Raw genomic sequence first — 19373 nt, 5'->3', positions numbered from 1 at the left:
TATAGCCTCTTTAACTACTGTGAATTAATGTGAAGTTGGATATATGAAGGAATGATTCTCATAATCACATGACTGGGATAAGAGAGGAGAAGGAGGAGAAGAAAATGTGGGGGTGGGGGATAGCGGGCTCCATCCAAGAGGTAGTCAAATGAACAGCTCCTACATTCAGTGTTAATGACTCCCACTGGGCTTTTTTGACCATGGGCTCCAGTCACATATTCTCACATGATCCAATAGGTTGTAAAGTGTGTACTGCACATAGACAGAATAGTAAAAATGAAGGGTAATTAGAAATAATGGTTGGTCATGGGATGTGCGCATGCATGCATCTGAAAGAGCGACAAAATCTGGATCCCTACAAATCAGCAGGGCTAGACAATCTGGACCCTCTCTTTCTAAAATTATCTGCAGAAATTGTGGCAACCCCTATCACTAGCCTTTTCAACCTCTCTTTCGTATCGTCTGAGATTCCCAAAGATTGGAAAGCTGCCGCAGTCATCCCCCTCTTCAAAGGGGGAGACACTCAAGACCCAAACTGCTACAGACCTATATATATCCTACCCTGCCTTTCTAAGGTCTTCGAAAGCCAAGTTAACAAACAGATCACCGACCATTCAGAATCCCACCGTACTTTCTCCGCTATGCAATCTTGTTTCAGAGCTGGTCATGGGTGCACCTCAGCCGCGCTCAAGGTCCTAAATGATATCCTAACCGCCATCGATAAGAGACATCGCTGTGCAGCCGTATTCATCGATCTGGCCAAGGGTTTCGACTCTGTCAATCACCACATTCTTATTGGCGGACTCAACAGCCTTGGTTTCTCAAATGATTGCCTCGCCTGGTTCACCAACTCCTTCTCTGATAGAGTTCCGTGTGTCAAATCGGCGGGCCTGTTGTTCGGACCTCTGGCAGTCTCTATGGGGGTGCCACAAGGTTCAATTCTCGGGCCGACTCTCTTCTCTGTATACGTCAATAATGTCGCTCATGCTGCTGATGATTCTCTGATCCACCTCTACGCAGACGACACCATTCTGTATACATCTGGCACTCCTTTGGACACTGTTAACAAACCTCCAGACGAGTTTCAAAGCCATACAACTCTCCTTCCGTGGCCTCCAACTGCTCTTAAATACAAGTAAAACTAAATGCATGCTCTCAACCGATCACTGCCCACACCTGCCCGCCCGTCCAGCATCACTACTCTGGACGGTTCTGACTTAGAATACGTGGACAACTACAAATACCTAGGTGTCTGGTTAGACTGTAAACTCTCCTTCCAGACTCATATTAAAAACCTCTTGGAAACACCCATCCCAGATCCAGGATAATTGTCATCAACTACACTAAATAGCATAGCGCAACGGTCAAATAATCTTACTAGAAAATATTCATATTCATGAAATCACAAGTGAAATATAGCGAAACACAGCTTAGCCTTTTGTTAATCACCCTGTCGTCTCAGATTTTGAAATTATGCTTTACAGCAAAAACAATACAAGCGTTTGTAAGTTTAATCGATAGCAAAACATTATGCAAAACATTATGTACACCTAGCGGCAATTAACTTGGTCACGAAAATCAGAAAAGCAATCAAATTAATCGTTTACCTTTGATCTTCGGATGTTTTCACTCACGAGACTCCCAGATAGATAGCAAATGTTCCTTTTGTTCCATAAAGATATGTTTTATATCCAAATACCTCCGTTAGAGGTTAAGCATCTCCAATCCAAAATTAAATCTAGAATCGGCTTCCTATTTCGCAACAAAGCATCCTTCACTCATGCTGCCAAACATACCCTCGTAAAACTGACCATCCTAAAGATCTTCGACCTTGGCGATATTATTTATAAAATAGCCTCCAGCACTCTACTCAACAAATTGGATGCAGTCTATCACAGTGCCATCCGTTTTGTCACCAAAGCAACATATACTACTGTAACAAAGTGCTGGGTTCGTGTCTGAGTCAGGCGCAGGACACAGGTTTGACGAAAAACACAAAAGTCTTAACACAAAATATTTATACAAAAAAAGGGAATATCTCCAACAAGGAAACATCACATAAAGAGAAAACCCTCCAACACACATGGTAACACAAAACAATCACGGACAAAACAGAAAGGTAGACGAGAGGTTAAATAGGGAACATAATAAGGGAATAGAAATCAGGTGTGCGTAATCAAGACAAAAGAAAAAAGGAAACATGGATCGGTGATGACTAGAAAGCCGATGACTTCGACCACCGAATGACGCCCGAACAAGGAGAGGAGCCGACCTCAGCCGAAGTCGTGTCAACTACCCACCACTGTGACCTGTACGCTCTTGTTGGCTGGCCCTCGCTTCATACTTGTCGCCTTACCCACTGACTCCAGGTCACCTGCAAGTCTAGGTAAAGCCCCACCTTGTCTCAGCTCACTGTGTACCATAGCAGCACCCACTTGTAGCACGCGCTCCAGCAGGTATATCTCACTGGTCACCCCCAAAGCCAATTCCTCCTTTGGCCACCTTTCCTTCCGGTTCTCTGCTGCCAATGACTGGAACGAACTGCAAAAATCACTAAAAGCTGGAGACTCATATCTCCCTCACTAGCATTAAGCACCAGCTGTCAGAGCAGCTCACAGATCACTTCACCTATACATAGCCCATCTGTAAACAGCCCCTCCAACTACCTAATTCCCATACTGTATTTATTTATTTGCATCCCAGTATCTCTACTTACACATTAATCATCTGCACATCAACCATTCCAGTGTTTAATTGCTATATTGTAATTTACTTCGCCACCATGGCCTATTTATTGCCTTATCTTACCTCATTTGCTCTCACTGTATATAGACTTTTTGTTTTCTTTTTTCTACTGTATTATTGACTGTTTTGTTTAACATGGCATAAGTCATGAAAAAATGTGTAGCATTGCAGGAAATTTGCTTTAAAAACTGCAGAAATGCCTCCACAACCCCATGGCAAAATGTCTAGAATTGCAGGACATTTGCTGTAAAACTGCAACAACAACAAACAAAAAAACTCTGTAGAGCCAGCGTATTTGTTTAACTTTTGTCCCCAAAAAAATACTTGTTCTGTTACAGATTAAATTATAGTTTTTAATCCCGATGCTGAGTTAATGTGGGTTAATGTGTAGCGGAAAACACATAGCTAATAGGCTATGTGTTTGTATATCGACTGAGGTAAATGAAGCTACAGCAACCAATGTGATAATGGCTGTGGTCATTTTATATTGCTTTTGCTGTTCTCCAAATAGCATTTTAGATTTTCTATTGTATAGAAATGCAGTAAATGTGTCACGTTCTGACCCTAGTTATTGTGTTGTTTGTTTTAGTTGGTCAGGACGTGAGTTGGGTGGGCATTCTATGTTTTGTGTATCTAGGTTGTTTTTCTGTGTTCGGCCTAGTATGGTTCTCAGTCAGAGGCAGGTGTCATTAGTTGTCTCTGATTAAGAATCATACTTAGGTAGCCTGGGTTTCACTGTTGTTTTGTGGGTGGTTGTTTCCGTGTCTGTTTTACACCACACGGTACTGTTTTCGGTTTTCGTTATTCACGTTACGTTTATTGTTTTGTATGCAGTGTTCAGTTTATGTGTTTAATAAACAACCATGGACACTTACCACGCCGCATATTGGTCCTCCGATCCTTCTCGCCTCTCCTCTTCAGACGAAGAGGAGGAAAACCATTACAAAATGATCTTCAAATGTCTTACAATTTCCCAAATCCCCTGGCTACGGCCCTGGTGATATGTATTCAATACGTATGGAGGGATTTGTTATTATGTTGTACATGTATTGTATGTGATTGCCCTCATTTATAATGGGAGTGCCCAAGCATTGCCGTAATTTCGACCATGTATGAACTTTCATTCCAATCATGCACTTGCACAAATATATTGGCACCCTTGCACTTTTCTTAAATAATTCTCTATTTCTTCTCAAATATATTTAAATTGAAAAGGGTGCCAGCATATTTGGCCACCACTGTAAGTTGATACAAATCAAAAGTTTGATGATGGGTTGATTAGTGGAATCAGGTGTGTATGCTAGGGCAAAAACAAAAATGTGCACCCTTTTGGGTCCCCAGGACTAAGAAACACTGACCTAGAGATGTGACCTTATAATGGCTCACATGCATGAGAACATTACCTTCCAGGACATTAGCTTGTTTAATTATTCAATATACATTGAAATGAAATACCATTGCATGAATAAATTACGGTTCAGGACTGTCAGCAAGCAGGCACTGCTAAATGAGATTGTATTGTTTTTGAGACAATAGGTATTCCATCAAATTATTACATGATCAAATATGACAGTACGCCTGCATTTAATTTAAAACAAGGAAAGGCAGTTCAAAACAGATTAAGATATAGATTTAGTGATGCTTAAATTATCAAAAGAAAGTTCTGTAATGAATCTACAATATGCATTTCCCTACACAAACCTGTGATCTTACAACTCCTAAGGAATGCATTTTCATATGTATTTCATTAGAATGTGATTACATCTTGCTTATCCTCACACCCTATTTAAGAATCTTTCCCTTCAGTATGTCTGCTGGCAGCCAGATGAGTAAAAATGGCCTGACATGAAGGCTGATACGTAAGATGAATAAACGGACGTGATACTGCCAAGAGCAGTGTGCAAGTCTCTCTTTTCTTTTAAGATATCATAAAAATATTCCCGAGCACCGGCAACAAACCAACTCAGATGTGCAAAAATGTGCCTATTTTTAGGCCTACATGAAAAAAAGTATGTGATATAGCTAAATTATTAATAAACGTTTTTAATTTGCAAACAATGATACTCGGACATTACAAAGAGTATTGGAGATAAATGTGGGACTTGTTTTTTTTTTTCATCTCCTAGATGTACTTGTTAATCATTTCTACTTCAGCTACTTGGGGAAAATGGCAGGTTTTCGTTTGTAGGACAACATGAAGAAAATAATGTGGTGGATTCCAAAATCAACTTTTCATTGGCTAACAATCTGACTGAGCTCTTACAGAGATAATTAGAGGAATATTGAGGACTTGTGTTTTCTTCTCATAAACTGACTTTTTCATTATTACTTCTTCCTTTACACACTTAGCAGCCTTACAGCCTTACGGTCCGCCTTCCAAAATGACGTGGCTCTCCATTCCTTTGTACCTGTTTAGCATTTTAAGGAATGTTGGCTTTCTGCCAAGTTCTTTCCAACAGTGCTGTCTGTGCTTTGAAGTGGGAAAGAGACATATGGTAATTCAAAGCTAAAAACCTGCCATTGGACTTTTTTTCCCCAGCACTCAACTGATGTTTTCGCCCAACTATCCATCAAACCATAGCACCGAGAAAAATGGCCCTTCGCTAATTAGGAGGAGTTCACCCTCCTGAGGAGGACGAAACCATGCACGTCCTAGTTATTATGAAATAATGACTACTAATTAGTGCCAATAAACAACTACTGTCTGTATTCGGAGATAACCTCAGAATAACCCACTGCAAAGCAAACAGTATAATGTGGGAAACTTTAAATATATTCCTTGCAGGTTAGGTTTTGGCCTTTTTGTGATTCATGTGCTGTGATGTTCTTTTAGGTTTGTTATCACACTGGTGGTGTCTACTCAATGTGTTCCAAATCCATGGAACTCCACATATCTTGAAAGAGGAATACGTATGAGCTGATGACGATGCAGTCCCAACTAAAAGATCATTAACAATATGTAAATGCCAACTGGCTATGAAGCTATCGGCTGAGAGTTGGGATAAAAATGTCCAGAATACTCTCCATTCCTAGAGGCAAAAGTAACGTGTGGTCTGTAAGAGCTATTCAACTAGACTCCCTCACTATACCGTGCTGCCACTATCACAAGGGCCTCGAAGGATTCTTAGCTCACATGAGGAGGGAATGACTGGAGCCAGGGAGGAAAGGGCAAGCGAGGGTGGAGGGGGTGAACGAGTTAGGGAGGAAGGGGTGCTGCGTGAGAAGTCAAATGACTTGGGTATGATGATCACATTCCAACATGAACTCATGAACCTGCAAGCGTAAACAATTAGGGATTAGCTAAAGGAGAGCTCCTGCATTGCATACCTTTTATTACCTTTAACGTTGTATCAAAAGTTGTGTTTTATCTGTGCAAATAAATAACCCAAATGAACTTATGACACTAGGTGTAATGAAACACATGAGTGACAGTAGCAGTACATCACGAAGGACAATGTAATTTATCTGTGAGAAATTGACTTGTGTTATTATAAGACTATTGTAATGATCGTTAGGTCGAGGTGGGGTCTTTTGCAATCACATCCAGATGAGTGGGTTGTATTAGTGATAAGGTCAACATAAATATATGTAGGCATAATAACATGTAAATATGGTTCCATTTTATTCCAAGTGACACTTAACCATGTACTGTAGCAGACCACACTTCTTTGTTGTTGCAGTGTACTTCCTTTGATTGTAATACTAATTTAGAGCAGTCACTCTATTTTGTGGTTTTCAATGTGGCCATGTAATTTAAGTGTAATCCCTTTTGACAACATGTGGTGAAATGAGTCCAGAAATTCATAAACATGAATTGATGGAGTTAAAACTGGAGGACAGCATTAATTCAAAAGCTTCCACAGGTGACATGCCAAATTATGTTTCACAGTAGGACTAGTGAAACAGTGTGCGTGACTACCTAACCTCTATCCCTCTCAGTCCAGTAAGAAATGTGATGTGATCACGAGGAGATCAGAAATCCGGGCAGTCATGCGCTAATCCAGTATTTAAAGGCCAGGGGGTTATTTGGCTGGTGTTGGGGCAATTAGTACAAGAGGGTCGGGCGGCATGGAAATACAAACGCGCACTGAATTGAAACAGAAAAATAACTTTGAAGTGATGAGGTTACGAGTAAGGTACTGACTAACGTTAGTGTGATTGAAGAAAGAGAATTGGGTGATCCATCTTTCCATTTAACTAACTTTCTGGTGTGTGTCTTTTTGCCTATTCGTGGCTATGTGGAAGTATGGCTTGCTGGTGCTCTTGGGCGCAGTGTTTGTGCGCGCGCAGTTTCCGAGGGAATGTGTGACTCCAGAGGGACTTCGGAGTGGTCAGTGTTGTCCATCCCCGTTTGGGGTCGCGAATGACGACTGCGGGTCCGCTACTGGACGTGGTCAGTGCATTTCGATAGCGGCAGACGCAAGTGCACACGGCCCCCAGTACCCCCACGATGGACGGGATGACCGTGAACGTTGGCCTATCCGCTACTTCAATCGAACCTGCCAGTGCAACGGGAATTTCACCGGTTATAATTGTGGCCGTTGTAGGCATGGATTTGCCGGGTTAAACTGTGACCAACCGGTTGCTGTTGGTACGTTTTTTTTTATCCCCTGAGAAACAAATATTGCAGATTCCATTACAAATGATTTTATGTTTTTACGCAATTGAAAGTGCATAGGGTTAATAACCTCCAATATGTGTCTAATTTAGTGGTGTGGTAAATCTCACACTTAAACAAATTTAACTGAGATCAACAGTCCATATATATGTTGATTAAAATAAGTAAATGATAGTCTACTACAAGCAACCTCGATACAAGGCACCACCACACCGTACTTTACGTACGGCCGCTCAACTGGTTGAAAATCAAATTCTGCACGGGATTATGGAAAGCATACAAACTTTACAAATGTCAAGGACACGAACGTCAATGGATTACATTTAGTTGCATTTAATGTACGATATAATGACATGTTTGCCTCATATTTAGGCAATTGTGTAGGTCTATGCGTAAAGGTTAACGGTACTATGGTTAGACTACCTGCCCTATCTATACCCAGTTTGCACAGACGTCAATTCAAAGTCCATTCCACGTTGATTCAACGTAATTTCATTGAAATTACGTGGAAACAACGTTGATTCAACCAGTGTGTTCCCAGTGGGTAATTTCTCAATTTCTTCCCACACAAGAATGTGCTCATTAACGCTTGACTGGTTTTAATCCTTCAGTCCGGAGAAACGTGATGCAGCTCAGTGCGGATCAGAAGCGAGCTTTCGTAACCGCGCTGGACCAGGCCAAGCGCGCGGTGCACCCGGACATTGTAATTGCTACCAGGCGGTACCAGGAGGTATTCGGTCCGGATGGAAACACCCCGCAGTTTGAGAACATCACCATCTACAATTACTTTGTGTGGACCCACTACTATTCGGTCAGCAAGACCTTCTTGGGGGCCGGCCAGCCGAGCTTTGGCGGAGTCGACTTCTCTCATGAAGGTCCCGGTTTTGTGACCTGGCACAGGTTTCACCTGCTCCAACTTGAGCGTGACATGCAGGTGAGATGGGGTACCGGAAATATGTCACTGTATACATGTAAAATATGAACTGAAATAATGCATCATAATGTAAATAACTTTTTTTTTGTAGTGTGCCAACCACTGGGGGTTGATTATTCAATTGTATATCACAGTCTAATAGGCCATCATCTAATGCTATTATGGATTTTCACCACCAGCAAATCCATTTGAATCTGTATTTATTGCCCATCAATAGTCATTTCACTTTCCCTATTGTTTGTTGGAATTAGTGCCATATTAAAGGTGAGGATATCTTTCAAGAAGAAGCTATTTCCTGCCAAAATCAAGCAAGCTTAGCAGAAAATGTGCTTAGGCGTTACTAGCCTGAGCCTAGATTTCTCTTCTAATAGGGCACAACAGAGCATCTGTTGCCCAAGTCATTTACTGGATTGTGTATTAGTCATTGGTTCATTACTGACAAAGATTGTTTATTGTTTCCAAAGATCATTATCTTGGTCATTATCTTGGCATAACCATATATTAGGCTATAGCAATAAAGGCAAATCATTGTTTCATACAATGAAATACATTGAATCAGTTGCAACTAAATATTGAGATTGTGGTATGTTGTTTGTTCAATTGAATGGAAATAATGCAGCCACGATATACTCCTCTATGCCCATTTGTAACTATTTTAATTGCAGTTTATTAAGGGGTTTCTAATTGCACAATATGATTATTATAATTGTGTGCTCTTTATGTCATTTTTTCTTACCCTACTTTCAATTTAGGATATGCTGCAAGACCCGTCCTTTGCCCTGCCCTACTGGAACTTTGCCGTTGGTGGAAGCACCTGTGACATCTGCACAGATGACCTGTTGGGAGCGAGGAGCAACCTCGATATGAATTCCATCAGCACCAACTCCATCTTCTCCAACTGGAGGGTGATCTGTGAGAGTGTGGGGGACTATGATACACTGGGGACCATCTGCAACAGTAAGCCTTCCGTAGTGCTCTCATATCCTTCCAAGTTTTGAAGAGAACCCCCTATATGGTGGGTAGAAGTTGTCTGTAGGCACAGATGTTAAAATCTGTAAAAGTCACTGAGATTATATAAATATGCTCAGTAAGGTTGAAAAATGACCAGAACATCAAGGGACGTGTAGTGTCCCTTTGAGCAACTTCACAATTCCATATTGTGATACCTGTTGATTACTATCATTACTTGCTTAAGCCTGGTTCAAGTGTTGGTGCTATTGGCGCAACACCTTGTCAGAACACTAGGGGAAGCAATGAGCTTGTCAACATTAGTCCCCAAGCACTATCTCCATCTCAATTAATCTTTCCTCAATTCCTTGCATCCCCTCTCCTCGTCTCCTCAAAAACCCATCAGAGAACAAGATTCAAAGTGGAGAGGCCTTCTCCTCCAACAGGGTGATTTCCAGAAGGAAGGAAAATAATGAAATATCTAAATAGTATTTAAACATGGCCCTGGTGTGTTTTCAGCACTTCCCAAGCCCATTTATTATTCAGTCTATTAACCCAGGTTACTAAGACCACCCTTTTAACCCTCTCCTCTCTCTCCACCCAGATACTGAAACCACCCCCATCAGGAGAAACCCAGCTGGAAACGTGGCCCGCCCCATGGTGCAGCGTCTCCCTGAGCCCCAGGATGTGGCAGACTGCCTGCAGGTGAACACCTTTGACACCCCTCCCTACTACTCCACCTCTTCAGAGAGCTTCAGGAACACCATCGAGGGTGAGTGGCTATTGCTGGTCTACACGATATCACTACACTTCCTGTAGTGTACATAGGCTCACACACACTGAACGTTGAGGGTTGTTGTGCATGATGATACACATCGAGACACACGCACGCATGCACACACGCAACAGAGTACATTCTGTTCTGTCCCGAGCAGGGTGTGAACCAACAACCTTCTGCACACGATAACACACGCAACTCAAAGCCAACTGTCTTAGAGCAAGCGTCTAGTCACTCTGAGAGATTTAGGTCTTAGGGAAGGTGTGAAAACACCCATTTCACTGGTGTACTCCTGCCAACATGCTACTGGCGAGATTCACATCCACTACACACAGTTTCCTGTATTTAATCCACAAGCTACCTGTGTTGTGTGCACAGGCTATAGTGCCCCCCAGGGAAACTACGACCCAGTGGTACGGAGCCTCCACAACCTGGCCCACCTGTTTCTGAACGGGACAGGGGGACAGACCCACCTCTCGCCCAACGACCCCATCTTCGTGCTTCTCCACACTTTCACAGATGCCATCTTTGACGAGTGGCTCAGGAGGCACGCCCCTGGTAACGGATCCCATCCTCCTGTCAATCTCATGTTCAATACCTGATCTGTTGTCTTCATGTATTGGCTTTGTAAGTGCTTGCTTGTCTGAAGATACAATGTTCTTCTATGTACTTGACTATGCGGTTCAGGCCGTTTCTAAATTACATGGTAAAATGGTAATTACACAACAATTACACGATTACTATGCACCCTTTGTTTATCTCTGGCAGGATTTTTTCTTTGTACATCAGCGGCACATGTTCATATGCTGACTCTTAACGGATACATTTTGCAGATTTGGCAGTCTATCCTTCAGAGAATGCCCCCATTGGTCACAACAGGGGGTACAACATGGTTCCCTTCTGGCCTCCAGTGACCAACGCTGAGATGTTTCTTACAGCCCCAGAGAACCTTGGCTACTCCTATGAGGCTGAATGGCCAGGTGTGTATAATGTCAATATAAATACAGGCTGAACGGCCAGGTGTGTATAATGTCAATATAAATACAGGCTGAATGGCCAGGTGTGTATAATGTCAATATAAATACAGGCTGAATGGCCAGGTGTGTATAATGTCAATATAAATACAGGCTGAACGGCCAGGTGTGTATAATGTCAATATAAATACAGGCTGAATTGCCAGGTGTGTATAATGTTAATATTAATACAGGCTGAATGGCCAGGTGTGTATAATGTCAATGTAAATACATTATGGATATTTGTCTTGTCTATTATATACAGTCAGGACCGGAATTATTGGAAGCCTTGATAAAGATGAGCAAAACATACTGCATAAAATAAATAATACAAATACTGAGCTATATTGTATGGGAAAAAGGGAAAATTATATATTTTATACTAATACAATTAGAAAGAGATTTTGTTTAGAAAGTGATAGATCCACCACCATATTTTATATATATTGTCCCATTGTTTTGTAGCTCAGTTTTTATTACATTTTATACCGTTTTTTTGCTCATATTTGTCAAGTGTGACAATAATCATGGACCTGACTTTATATGCAATGTTATGCTTATAGCTTGTTATGCTTACAGTTTCTTCATTGTAGCTATTTTGGTAAGTCGTCTGTCTGTCTGTCTGTCTCTTTGCGAGTTTCACATTCCATATGACGAATGTAAATGTTATAAATCTTGTCTCGTCTCGATAGCTGCTCCTTTAACTTTGACTGAGATCATCACCATTGCCATCGTGGCGGCCCTGGTCGTCGTCGCTGTAATCTTTGCTGCCACCACATGTGCCGTGCGCTCCCACTCTTACAGCAAACTGGAGGGCCGCCAGCCCCTGCTGGGAGAACAGTACCAACGCTACGACGACGACAAAGGCCAATCCGTGGTCTGAGCTGTACGTGAAACTACAGGGTTATGTTCGTTAGGGCACGCTTTTTGCGCAACATAAAATAAGTCCATCCCTGTTTCTGTCAATTTTCTCCTGTTTCGTGCCTAATGATCATGACCAAGGCTTAGCTGAGCGTCACATATGGTCAAACTTTTGTATTGTTAGCAGTTATGTTTTCATAATTTTAAATTGAGTTTAAAGTGCCGTAGAATATGCATCACAAACTGTATTCCGGGAGTGGCCAAATGTTGCCAATGCAGTGTGGGTTGAATGTAGTCTGTAACAAAAACCTGAACACTGCGGTCCTCCCATTGCCAAGTTTTACCACCACTGCTGACTGCTGTAGTACATGATATGGAATCTTATTGACTGCATCACTCATTCTACTTTACGGAGTGCCTTGACCTGTATACCTACAGATTCTGAGTATAACGATGGTTTTCTGTAAATTTGTAAACATATTTCGGTCAAAATTGAACTTATTTGTAATTCCATTGACAATATTTGGTGATTAAACAAAATAAAAGGTTAAGAATCTGTCTTGCATTATTTGAATTTCTGCAACACTTGTGGAGTGCAATGTCATCGTTCATACACATTCTCTCCTTATGTGCCATGACAGCTGAGAGCAAATTACTATGTGGACGAAGTAGAAACAAATAGAATGTAATTTAATAAAATAGGGAAAACGAAAGGATCCTCATTCTCATTAAGTTGTATAGCCTACTTTGCCATTCTTGTGAAGGTAATGTCAATTCTCATGTAGTGCCACAAGGGGGTAGAAGTGTGAAGTCCAATACGACTTGAAAAAGAGTCAATAAGGGTTAAATTAATTTGTGTTGCTTTGAAGAAATATATAATTATTAGTCAGGTCAAACTTAGGTTCATTTGCTTGCTTTAAAATCGTTCAAGATAGCTTTTTAAAAAGTATTGATTTTATTATGCTGTTTTAATAACAATGTATGCAAACAGGCCATTAGGATGGCTACACAACATTGGTTTGAATTCAAATAAATTCAGAAATACAGTTAACTGTAGCCTACTTCGCTGACATGAAATGGCAATTGAATCCGTTGTATGATTGAACTGATGAACTGATGATACTGATGAAAATACTGTCGGCTACCATATGGGTGGGTGTATTTTGTGCACCATACACAAAATATATGCTGCAACAATTGCCATATCATTACGGCAAACAGGCGTAGTTTTATAGTCCCACTTGTCCGGGGTGTAAGGTTTCAGTCATAAACTGTGTGGTTGAGCAGCACGTCGTCATCCTACTGTGCCGCTCCGTGGTACGAATATTGTTTCAATGGTCACGGCTGACATCCCGGCGCAAGGGACTTCTGAATCTCTCAATTCACGTCTGTAGTGGCTGTGCTACAGGAATAACAGGGGTTGTTTCTATTTTGTTTTGAATTGCACTCTATATTTTGAGTTGGTGATAAGAAGTGGATTGGGAAACCGTGTTACTGTGCGCCTATGGATATAGCAGTCGCTTTCAACATCAGACCACTAAGACCATCCGGGCTATGACCTTTTCTTTGGAAGTGAAATCAGACGGAGCCGTCAAGCCACTGAACCCCATCATTTGCTCTCTGTGTTATTTCTACTGCACGTAGCATATATCGTTTTTTCGTTTATATTCTTATTGCAATTCTATCATGGAAGAGGACAACGTGTTATCCGATTTTAAGGACATTGAGAAAAAGTTGGGTCGCAATGTTCCTGAAAGTCTCATTCGTTCCCTAGCGGGAGGACATCATCATCACGACAAACATGAGGATAGAAAACCGGCGACACCGAAGAACCGCTCAAACTCTTCTGACTTAAAACGACTGGAGAGCAAGATATTATTTTTGAAACAGGAAATGGTAGGCTATGTGGTTGCCTTAAAGATGCAACTTCAAATATATGTCCGTCTGTCGCTGTTGGGTCAGTGAGTTGTTTCGTGCAATAAGCCTATAATAAAGTTTATTGAATACCGAAGCAGACATCCAAATCCGGTACAATTGCAATTCGGACCCAGGCTTTTTCAAGTCAGTTCACTGCTCCTTCAAAACCATGCTGTATATTCATTGGTGCATTGCATTAAATGCAATTGACCATCGACACAAGATAACAAAAAAAGCGTTTAGCTGCAGTAGTCTAGTTGTTGCAGCTGTTTGCTTTAGGCTTTAATGGAACTTGGACGTTACGTTAGTTCACTGACCTGTGATATCATAACTCGGCATTGTTATGCAGTAACTTCCAGACGACTGATGGCAATCCAACTGTATTGGCATTGTGTTCATAGGGTATATTTGGCATCTCAGAAGTTTATGGATGACTTAAAATGCCGCCTGGTCGCAAGGCATTGGAAATAATAGTGAGTGGCATGTCTTATTTATGTCTCATTGACTTCCACTGTAACTCCATCATCTGAAATAGAAGTAGGATATACACACTACAGGGTACAGTTTTTTTTTGGCCATATTTCTGGCAGTCATTTAATACATAACAAGACAATGGGAGTCGGTGTCTCAATCCCAAAACTATCAACATTGCCCCACCTCTTAAATTACAAATTATATTGAGTATTGAGCTATAAATCTATGGATTTAGTGATGTTTCTCACCCTCTATCAGCTACAGATGTGATGCCACCTAGTTGGCGAAAGCCATTAACACTTTCTCTCTACACATAACAACAACAATGCATAGTTCTTAACTGACTTGCCTAGTTAAACAAGGGTTAAATAAAAAATTAATTGTCCGGTATCACACAGGCAGACAATTCTCACCTCAATTAACGCTCATTTACACAAATTCCAAACTCAACAAAAATACAGGAGGATAGCCTGGAATTCAAATTGATTATCACTTGGATTCCATGCTACTACTTGCCTTGTTTGACCCCCTGTATTGAGGAGACCCCCCCCACCCCCTTTAAGGCTTAAGGTCAGTCAAGGCATTAGGACCCTTGAACAGATGGTCAAATTGACAGTTTGTACAGAAGGGTACTGTGTTATTGCCTGGTTAACCAACTGAAGAAAAATACCTCTCTCATGTTCGTTTCCATGTCATTGAAAGGGTGGTTCATAATACGATTATGATGACAGGCCCAGTAAACTATAATAACAGAGAAGATATCCCACCCGGGAGTGCATTTTGCCGGACACAAAGGCGTATCGTGATGTAGGAAAGCTAGTCTTTGTCTTCTGACTGGACAGTCAAAAATGATATTGATGACAATGACTGAAATATATCCACCATGCTCTCTTGGGAGTAAAGCAGAAAAATACCAGTATTATTCCATTCAGTTGAATTACATTTAAAACAAGTATAGTCCGCTGTGCTCCCTAGTCCCTACTATAGTGAATGGCACATTTGGGCCATCTAAGGCTTTTGCTCTGCTGTCACTTCTTCAATCCAATTAGGCTGCTTTTCTCTTGGCCATTTGGCCGACCGATTAACCGACAGGTTCTCTTTACAATATACATGGAGGGATCAACAGTTTGTCAAATCTGTATAGGGTTGACCTGTGTCGCCTGTAACTCCAGTTTTAGACAAAAGTCCAGAATAATGTAACTAGTTTTAAACAGAGTTCAGAAAATATCTTAAACATATATCATAAGTAAGTATTGTTAGAAACTAAATCAATGAAGTTCAATTTCAATGACTAACAAACAGGCAGCAGTAAATTACATTAGCTATACCCATCTTGTGATTCACCACCCCATTCAAGCCAATTGACACTGCTAATGCGTCTGTAAAATTCCACTATGCTCCGGCTGGGCGTCTGTGCACACATAAAGGACAGGTTATATCCGTAAGCAAACACTGGCAGCATTATGAGCTAGTCACGATCCACTCCCAAAAATGGCACTGTTTTATAGCCAGCCAGCTGTCCGGGCCATTGTATCAGCCTTGTCAACCACCATCTGGCATAATGCTTTTTGACTGGCTCGAGACTGCTGCTACTTACTGTCCATTGGTGTAAACGGCTGTCTATTTGTCACTAGTAGCCAGGGAAAATCTTATTGTGAAGTGATAAATCAATGGTGGTACTGTATGGGTGTCAGGGTGAGAATGTCCTGCTATGCCCTCACATAACATGCTGTTACATGCCAAGGACGGAGTGATTTCCTGTGGCATGCTTTTTTGTTTTACCTTTGTCCTTGTCCACATGCCAAAGAGTAGAGTGGTGTCTTTACAATCCCCAAGGGACAATTAGCTTTTTCAGCATTACTTTGCCAACTCAAAATACATGCTGGTGATGTTCTTCTCACAAGAATGGAATAGGAAAGCAGTGAATTTAGAAAACAAATAAGATTGTAGGCCTAAATGTTGGAAGTGTGATATTGTGTGTAAATGTTGCCAGTAAAAATCTATAAAGTCCTAAAATGAATCTCCTTCTAACACCAAACGCAGGCCCACCTCCGTGCAATCGATGTCAAGCTGATGCAGCAGCTGATGTCAATCAACGAGGGCATCGAATCCATCAAATGGGTGATGGCGGACAAGGGGGGCCTAGCCAGTCGTGAAAGCAGCCTGACCGGCAGCCTGTACAGCCTAACGGACAGCGAGGACGACACCTCTCCACGCGGCAGCTTCACCAGTCTGCATGACGGAAACAGTGACGGATTGGATGGGATATCCGTGGGCAGCTATCTGGATACGTTGGAGGAGTTAGCCGAGGACCTTCCAGACCACCCTTCTCCAACGGATCTTAATCTCTTCTCAGATATACCCATCATAGAGAACAAGACTTTCAGCAAGCCACCCATGCAAGTCAGAGTGGATTCCGATGAGTACTATTGCTTTGGATAGTGCTATCAATAGTGCCATCAAGCGTTATCAATGAGTTGGCATGGTAATAGTTCATTACAAATGTTTCATACGTTGTCTTGTTCATTGAGCTCGCTGTGGGAAATATAGCACATGGATGTTTCCCTTGATGATCTGTTATTTTCCTGCTGCTAAGTATTCTACAGTGACATTTAAGTTGACCTTTATTTAATAGGCAAGTCAGTTAAGAACAAATTCTTATTTACAATGACGGCCTACCGGGGGGAACTGCCTTGTTCAGGAATTTGTTCAACGCTCTAACCACTAGGCTACCTGCCGCCCCTTGTAAAACCATTTAAGTTGGTTTACAAGGGGCAAATACTCAGTTGTGCTATTTTGTATCATAAAACCAAATTTTTTTTTTGTCTTTGATGCATTTCCTCCTCACTAAACCTTAGCCACTTGTCGCCAGTTCGGAAGAGATTTAAACATCATTGAGAATTCAACAAAGGTGCAATTTATCTGCCCCCAACAATATGAACTACAACCACAATCAACAGGTCTGAAACAACATTTTTTTTAACATAAAGTAGTGCACTCTCAACCTCATCATCTTTGGTGTTGCGTTCGAGTGCTCTTACCAAGACCCTCCCCTTGAATCCTCCAGAAGCGTTGAGGCGACTCTTTTGTTGTTTGTTTTGTTGTTAGAACAGCACGACTGAATTGGCAAAAATGTGATGTGTTTTTCACAAAATGTTCATTCAGTGCACTCTGACTGTACTCCAAAGAGTCTGATACCTCAGTCTCTTTTTTACTTAGATACCATGTATTTGGTTAGCCGCTCATCCATCTGAACTAAGTTAATGTAGTAGATAAGGAATTTGTGGTCATTTGGAGCATTAGTGGTTCCGTGCGGAGACATCGACTGGACTGGTTTAGTGCGGCAGAAATACCGTTTTCCCTCAAATAGAGGCTGTATCATTCAAGTGCAATTTGTGAACATGCCAAATCACTGTATTTTAGCTCATGTACTAAATATGGAAGCTAGTAAAATGAAAATGAAACATACATTTTTACAGTTATATGCTTACATATTTAACATTGGACAGATACATTGTTCTTGCTGGCTTTTTTATTTAGACAGATGGCAGTCGAATTGCCATGCCAACAAGGTCATTATTTTACTATTTTTGTTTTGTTTTACCACAAGAGATGAATTGCAAACCATTTACAAAGTGGAATTCTTGACATTCACAACACTCAGTTAATTTAATAACTAGATAGTATTTGTCGATCACAGTTTATAACTTACTGTTGAACCAGTCAACTAGTTAAATGACTGGTAACTAACAAAATTCAAGTACAAAAGTAATGCCATTTATTTCTGTACAAAGATGATGTAGCTTTAAGCTCCACTTTCTGTGTCGATTCACATTACCTGTGAGTATTGTTTCATGTTGCTTTACTTTTTAACGCTGTAATTTATTGTTTTTATTGGTGTTGTTGAAAGGTTTTTTGGGGAAAATAATAAATAATATATTGTGATGGTCTTCTTTCTCAGTTTCCTTCGCACACACACACACACTGGTTCACACAATGACCATTTTCTGGTAACATGCAATTTAGTGGAGAGAATTGTTGGATTATTTATTAAAACCACAGAAGCGATTATATGCAGATTTTTATGATGAGGCAGTCTTGCTCCATTTTTGTCAGACTAGTGAAGTTCCAACATGTGGCAATTTGACCAATGTACCATAGATAATTGTACCCAGTTAGAGCTAGATTCTATCAGATCCGAGCTAACTGACACCCGCATAAATGGTTGTTTTGGCTGTGTCGGAGGTGGAACTGGGTTAGATCTGTCAAATCTAAAAGCGGCTCCCGACATTATACCTAAAGTGGACATTGCCATTGGCTGCATAGAGTCGCATTAAGAGAAATCCCATGCAGCCTTGTTCACAAATTCGAACACTGTGAGATATATAGTAATCTACACCTCGATTAGGCAGATAGAAATCCTCATTATTTTGTTTAATGATGTCCAATTTGAGCTTCATTATTTCTATATAGCCTACACTTTCTCATTCTGAACTTCTAACGCAAGTGGGATGGGTGTGGCTTCGTGACTGAGCAGCTGCTCACTGATTTGGCAGCTCCAATGCAGTTGCACATAGGACACCGCCAAAACATCAGCTATGTGGGTGTCGGCTATCGCCGGTTAACGCTAGACCTGATTAAATCTAGGCCTTTGTCTTTTAATCTCCACACTTTACATTACTTGAAAAAACACAACTCGAAGAGGGCGATTCATATCCTAAATTCTGGAAATGGTAGTTCACTTTCTTTTTAAAAACCTGTTCAACTATTAATGGAAGGAACCCCATTTGGGATTACACTTTAGTAACGACTTAACTTCTCATGAACGAAGCATCATTTTACTATAACTAAACCTCGGGAGTATTCATCACACAAAATTATAGTCGGATCAAGTCAATAAAAACGAATGTCCGTCAGAGAGAAGACAGAAACACAAAATGAGTGCTACCCACAGTATGTTTTATGGACATTTTAATTCACCACGCTGGCTTGTTGGATGCTAAGGGAGATAATTGAATTTCAAGACCGGAGTGTACATATATTCATTGGAAAGCGGAGGCCCTTGTGGCACGATGAGCTGCCCCA

At 41.1% G+C, this 19373-nt stretch overlaps 3 protein-coding genes across 4 annotated transcripts in view; all 3 read left to right on the top strand.

The window, feature by feature from the left end:
• Nucleotides 1-19373, top strand: part of LOC110500600 (adhesion G protein-coupled receptor L3) — a 490597-nt gene that overhangs the window by 20459 nt on the left and 450765 nt on the right. The window lies entirely within an intron of this gene.
• Nucleotides 6571-12453, top strand: LOC110500604 (5,6-dihydroxyindole-2-carboxylic acid oxidase). Its single transcript, XM_021578053.3, has 7 exons — nucleotides 6571-7336; nucleotides 7975-8297; nucleotides 9050-9254; nucleotides 9850-10017; nucleotides 10402-10581; nucleotides 10857-11003; nucleotides 11729-12453. Exons 1-7 carry the CDS (start codon nucleotides 6982-6984, stop codon nucleotides 11917-11919), a joined length of 1569 nt encoding a protein of 522 aa, XP_021433728.1. The 5' UTR covers nucleotides 6571-6981; the 3' UTR covers nucleotides 11920-12453.
• On the top strand, nucleotides 13044-18238 carry LOC110500603 (leucine rich adaptor protein 1-like). Of its 2 annotated transcripts, none has more exons than XM_021578052.3 (2): nucleotides 13044-13793; nucleotides 16332-18238. In XM_021578052.3, exons 1-2 carry the CDS (start codon nucleotides 13584-13586, stop codon nucleotides 16728-16730), a joined length of 609 nt encoding a protein of 202 aa, XP_021433727.1. In that variant the 5' UTR covers nucleotides 13044-13583; the 3' UTR covers nucleotides 16731-18238. The 2 variants fall into 2 exon arrangements, with proteins under 2 accessions (XP_021433727.1, XP_090069410.1); XM_090213284.1 differs by having other exon boundaries at nucleotides 13154-14287.

This window comes from Oncorhynchus mykiss, chromosome 21 (genome assembly GCF_057628025.1).
Source record: "Oncorhynchus mykiss isolate SJ-2025 chromosome 21, ASM5762802v1, whole genome shotgun sequence".
Taxonomy (NCBI): Eukaryota; Metazoa; Chordata; class Actinopteri; order Salmoniformes; family Salmonidae; genus Oncorhynchus; species Oncorhynchus mykiss.
This window is presented reverse-complemented; position numbering and strand designations above follow the sequence as displayed.